A 5,485-nucleotide genomic window follows, 5' to 3' on the forward strand; every position below is an offset into this window, starting at 1 on the left:
GGGCCAAGGTCAGGCCCACCAGCAGTACAGGCCAACGCCGGCAGCAGCACGTGCCTGGGGTTGGGATGGTGGCAGCACCAGCACAGGTTTACGGCCCCAGCCCCGTGTGGGCCCCGGCCTGGCAGCGGTACTGGGCTGGGGCCGGCGGCGCTGGCTGGGGCCAGGCGCACTGGCAGTATGTGGCCGCGGCTGTCTGCAGTGCCAAGATGGAGTCGGGGCCTGCGCACACCCGTGGGCCCAGCCCCCCGTCTCTTCCCAGCACTGCAGATGGCCCCGGCCCAGCAGTGGCACTGGGCTGGGGTGGGCGGCAGTGGTGGAGGTGCTGGCTGGGGCTGGGCCTGCCGACAGCGCTGGAATGGGCCTGGAGCCCGCACAGATCCACAGACCCTGGCCTCATCCCAGCGCTGCTGACAGCCCTGACTTGGCACCAGGGCTGGGCTGGGGTGGGCGGTGGTGCCGGTCAGAGCCGGGCCCGCAAGCAGCACGTGGCTGGGGCCATCTGTAGTGCCAGGACGGGGCCAGGGCCCACGCAGGTCCACAGCCTCGGCTCCATCCTGATGCTGCCAACGGCTCTGGCCCGGTGCTGGCATTGGGCCGGGGCCCGCATGGGTGATGGTGCCGGCTGGGGCTGGGCCCGCCAGCAGCACATGGCCAGCAGCGCGGGGTTGGGGCTGGGGCCATCGGGGCAGAGATGGCCCCTGGTCCGGGGTCGGGGCCAGGTTGGGGTTGGGACCAGGGTCTCTTATCTGGTTGCGGTTGGCGGTGTGGTCAGGGTGTTCTGGGGCTGGGGTCTGGTGCTGGCAAGTCTATCTAATGCAGGGGTCAGCAGCAGCATAAAGCTGTTCCTGGGCAGCCATGTGCTGCTCAATCTGGGCACACCTCTTCCCACCCCTTGGGGCGGGAAGCAGCCTGCGTGCCAATAAAAACCATGCCACATGCCATACTCTGCACGCGTGCCATAGGCTGCCGACCCCTGCTGTACAGTGTGGAGGGAGGGAAGGGACTGATGAAGATGTACGGGACACCTCCACTGCGCATTCTCCCCACTGCTCCCACTTGGCTAAACAGGGAAATCATGGTCCTCTTAAGAAAGAGGCTTATAAACAATGGAAGCTTGGGGCAGGCTCCAATGAGGACTATTCCATGATGGCCTGTACTTGCAGGGAAGAGATGAGATAAGCTAAAGCAGCGAACAAACAGATTAGCAACGGGAATCAAGCACAACAAGAAGTCCTTCTTTAGGTACATAGGGAACAGGAGGAAAACAAATGGGAGTGTGGGGCCACTGCTCAACAACTCAAGAGACCGGGTTACCAGCACACAGGAGAAAGCTGAACTCCTGAATTACTACTTCGCCTCAGTCTTTCACCAGACCAAGGGGAAAACCACACCAGGTAGAGTAGAGGATGAGCATGGTAGGAATAATCATCTTCCTACTATTTCTGAAGAACTGGTGTATGACCAATTTATAAAATTAGATGTAAGCAAGTCAGCAGGACCAGATTATCTTCGTCTGAGAGTGCTGAAGGAGCTGGCCGAAGTCATTGCGGAACCCCTAGCAAAACTCCTTTTCAACATCTTTATTGACGATTTGGATGTGAGGGTGAAGAGCTCACTGGCCAAGTTTGCGGATGACACCAAGTTACAGGGAAGTGTGGTTACGCTTGAAGATAGGCTACAGTTACAGGCGGACCTAGACAGGCTAGCAAGTTGGGCAGATCGGAACCAGAGGAAGTTCAACATTGAGAAATGTAAAGTGCTCCACCTTGGGACAAGCAAACCCCAATGCATCTACAGGCTTGGTGGCACCAAACTGACTAGCACCATGAATGAAAGGAACCTGGGGGTAATAATAGACCACAGTATGAATGAGCCAGCAGTGTGATGCTGTAGCCAGTAGGGCGAATAATACTCTGGCATGCATCAATTGATGCATCTCCAGCAAAGCCAAGGAGATGATTCTTCCGCTCTAGTCGGCACTGGTGAGACCGCAGCTGGAGTACTGAGTTCAGTTCTGGACACCACACTTTAACAAAGAAATGGACAAGCTTGAGAGAGTCCAAAGAAGAGCCACCCGTATAATCAGAGTCTTAAAAGGCAAGTCATACGAGGAAAGGCTGAGGGATCTAGGATTCTTCAGCCTGAGGAAAAGAAGGCTGAGAGGGGACCTGGTAGCAGCTTACTGTTACACTAGAGGAGTACGTTAAAGGCTTGGTGAGCAACTGTTCACCAGGGCAGTTGAGGGGAAAACCAGGAGTAATGGCCACAAATTCCTGGAAGATCGATTCAGGCTCAACTTTAGGAAAAACTTCTTCACAGTCAGGGTGTCCAGCCTGTGGAATAAGCTCCCTCCAGAGGTGGTGCAATCACCTACCCTGGAAATTTTCCAAGAGGAGACTTGCTGGGGTTACCTGACCCCTACTTGTATTTCCTGCCTGTTGCAGGTAGTTGCACCTGATGATCTTCTGAGATCCCTTCTGGCCTTATAATCTATGAATCTTCCCCACTGTGTGAGCCACCCCAGCCTGGCCAGGCAGCAGCAATGACAGCTTCAGCCTTCAGCAGCAGGGAAAAGTGTAGAGGAGACCATGCAGTAGCAGGGAACTGCTGCAGTTCCAGCCCAAACATGGAGCTGCCTCTATTGCTGCTGCTTATCAGGGCTGAAGTCAGGCAGTAGAGGAGCGTAACAGGCAAATGGTGGGGGAGTGGGCAATGGTAGGGAGGCAGGGACTAGAGGGCATAAGCATGGGCTGGAAGGGAAGGGGGCAAGGAGTTGTGGGGGATCTGACTGTCTGCCTCCTTGCTACTGCTTCTCTCACCACAGCAGTGGGAGCGACAAATTTAAGCTGACCCTCCAATAATCAGATGGTATACATTCAAAATTATAACAAATGTATTATTTCCCTTGTATAGAATCTAGTTACTGGGACATCATCCTAAATTCAAAGTCATTTTGGATCAGGGTAAATACAGTAGTAGAAAGCAATGCTTCTTCACTCATAAGATGACAGACTAGGACGATTTAAGATAAATCATAGAAACTGGTTATAAAAAAGCCATGCAAGTGTCCAAGAATGTACTCTGCAAACAAAAGATAGTGCTGGAGTAGCACTTATCAACACAAATAGAGATATGATATAATTGCGTCTCAACTGTTTTGTAATAAGCCTTTTTACATTGCTTATAAAGAAATGCAGTAAATATGGTAACATTTCCACAATTTTGTTGTATTTCTATACACCAAATGTAACTGCCAGCTGAAGGTACAAATAAAATACACCTTCAGCTGGCAGTTACATTTAGTGTATAGAAATACAACAAAACTGTGGAAATGTTACCATATTTACTGGAGTCTGCAGTGACTCTGAACGTAATTGGTTATAATTTTCCAAGTACAGGATCTAATTATTGGAGATTCATCTTTCATTCATCCCCCCACTGCTGTAGGGGAGCAGGCAGGAGGAGGGCATGTAGTATGGGAAGGTCAAGAAACTTGTCCCCTGCCATCTCTGCCTCCTGCCTGCCTCCGCCAGCCTTTGCACCCTACTTCCCCTCCAGCCTCTGCTCCAGGCCAGCAGGCTCCGTCCCCATTCTAGCCTGGGGCATTGAGCACAACCACAGTCTGGTCCTGTAAGACCAGCCATGCTGGTAATGTGCCACTTGTATGTGACCAGGAAGGGGCTGTGCTCAGTGCCCCAGGCTACAGCATGCACAAAGCACGAATAAGGGGGGCACTCACTGCTGGGGGTACCACACACAGTGGACAGACAGGGTCTCCATGGAGACTGGACTGGGAGCCCCAGACAGGGCGCACTAGGAGGGGCAGATGGAATGGGACTGCAGGGTGGTGACAGCACAGGGCCGGGTCCTGGGGCAGAGCCGCAATCTGCTCTCGACATCATGGCTCTGCCCAGGCCTCAGCCCTGTGCTGTTACTGCCCTGCAATCCTGGCCCCACCCACCCATCCCAGCCTTAGACACCACTTCTTGCACGCCCACAGCCCCATTCCATCCACCCAGCCTAGTGTGTCCTGTCCATGGGGGTCCCAGGCCAGTGTCTATGGAAACCCCACCTGCCCCAGCACCCCCAAATGATAGGTGCGGGGTGGATGGACCAGGATGCCCAGGCAGTGGGGCTGGATCCAGTGGCAGTGGCAACAGTGGCAGCCAGAAAGAGCAGCCACCAACAAGGCTCCCAGGAAACAGTCTGGCTGCCACGCTGCCCCAGCCCCACTGTGTGCCTGGGGATGATGGGACCATCCACACGCGCCAAAGCCTAGGCTGCCACCTGCACCTCAGCCAGATGGGTCTGAGGGACCCGCCACGACCTGGATAAAATGCTTGGTGGACCAGATCCAGCCTATGGGTTGTATTCTGGCCACGCCTGGGCTGAAGTCTTAGCTTCTGTAGCTGCCTGCTCTCTGCCCTTGTATTCACTTCTAAGACAAGGGGATTCCCCCCATATGAAGTGGGGGGAACCCTCATATTAGAATCAAGAAAATATGGTATACATTAGAACAACTGAGTTTTACAGAGACTGTAGTTTTTCCACCAATTCAGAATTTGGACTGCAGGGCTAGAGATTCCATTTACTTGTCCAAATTCTTTTAAGATATAGGGACAGTATATTTTAAAATTTACTTGAGACTTCCAGGTATTTTAATACAAATATTTTTCTATCCAAGAATTCTCATTTCATTTATTTTAGTCTGTGTTTTCTAGAAGTCTCTTAAGAACATATCTCTACAAACTTACTGAAATATTCACGGTCTGCTTCTTTCTCAGCTTTTTGGGGTCTATCTGTGCCACAACAACATCTGGGCATTGTGAAGCTTCAATCCTAAAAAGAAAAAAACCCCACACATTTGTAATCTCTCTCTGCTGCATTCCTTAGAATTACATAATTAGTTTGCAAATATTTGTAATATTTGCATAGGGACCAGATCAAAATATGAGGCACTTGCACAATTAAGTTGCGTATGAGAATGTACTAAAAAATGAAAAGAAGAGAGAATGCTTCTAGGAAAGGGTATGCAGCAAGGTTTTAACAGAAACAAACAAACGGAATAGAAACAAATGCAGGCATCTTTTAAGCTTGCTATTTAGGCCACAGTAGATATATACCTTCATTTTACAGAGAGAAAGTGAGAGCAGAGGTTAATTTGTTTTAAATGAGCCAAGCTGTGGCAGTCAGCAGAATCCCAAATCCCTAACTCCAGGAGTTCTCTGCCTTAGCCACAGGACCACCTTTCCTTCGGAGGCATCAGTGAAGGCTATTACCTATTGACATATACAGCTAGTAAGATTGCATTTTAATCCTTCTGATTAAAGTAAACTGGATAAAGACTCCAAACGCTCCCATGTTACTCAATTCCAACATAATACTGTGGGGGGGGAAAAACAGGCCATGATGTGCAGCATGGGGTCAAAGAGTCTTAAGAGAAACTACCCTGATACACAGATGAACACGGCTGAGTCATGGGGGG

General features: G+C 51.2%; 1 protein-coding gene across 2 annotated transcripts in view; it reads right to left on the reverse strand.

Moving 5' to 3' along the window:
- The window catches only part of GEMIN2 (gem nuclear organelle associated protein 2), an 18,607-nt gene that overhangs the window by 11,920 nt on the left and 1,202 nt on the right, over window positions 1-5,485 (reverse strand). For both annotated transcript variants that reach the window (XM_006015361.2, XM_025201395.1), the window contains exon 2: window positions 4,755-4,839. In XM_006015361.2, coding sequence (XP_006015423.1) covers window positions 4,755-4,839 — 85 coding nt within the window. The remainder of the gene's footprint in view (window positions 1-4,754; window positions 4,840-5,485) is intronic.

Source organism: Alligator sinensis, unplaced genomic scaffold (genome assembly GCF_000455745.1).
Source record: "Alligator sinensis unplaced genomic scaffold, ASM45574v1 scaffold280_1, whole genome shotgun sequence".
In the NCBI taxonomy this organism is placed as follows: Eukaryota; Metazoa; Chordata; order Crocodylia; family Alligatoridae; genus Alligator; species Alligator sinensis.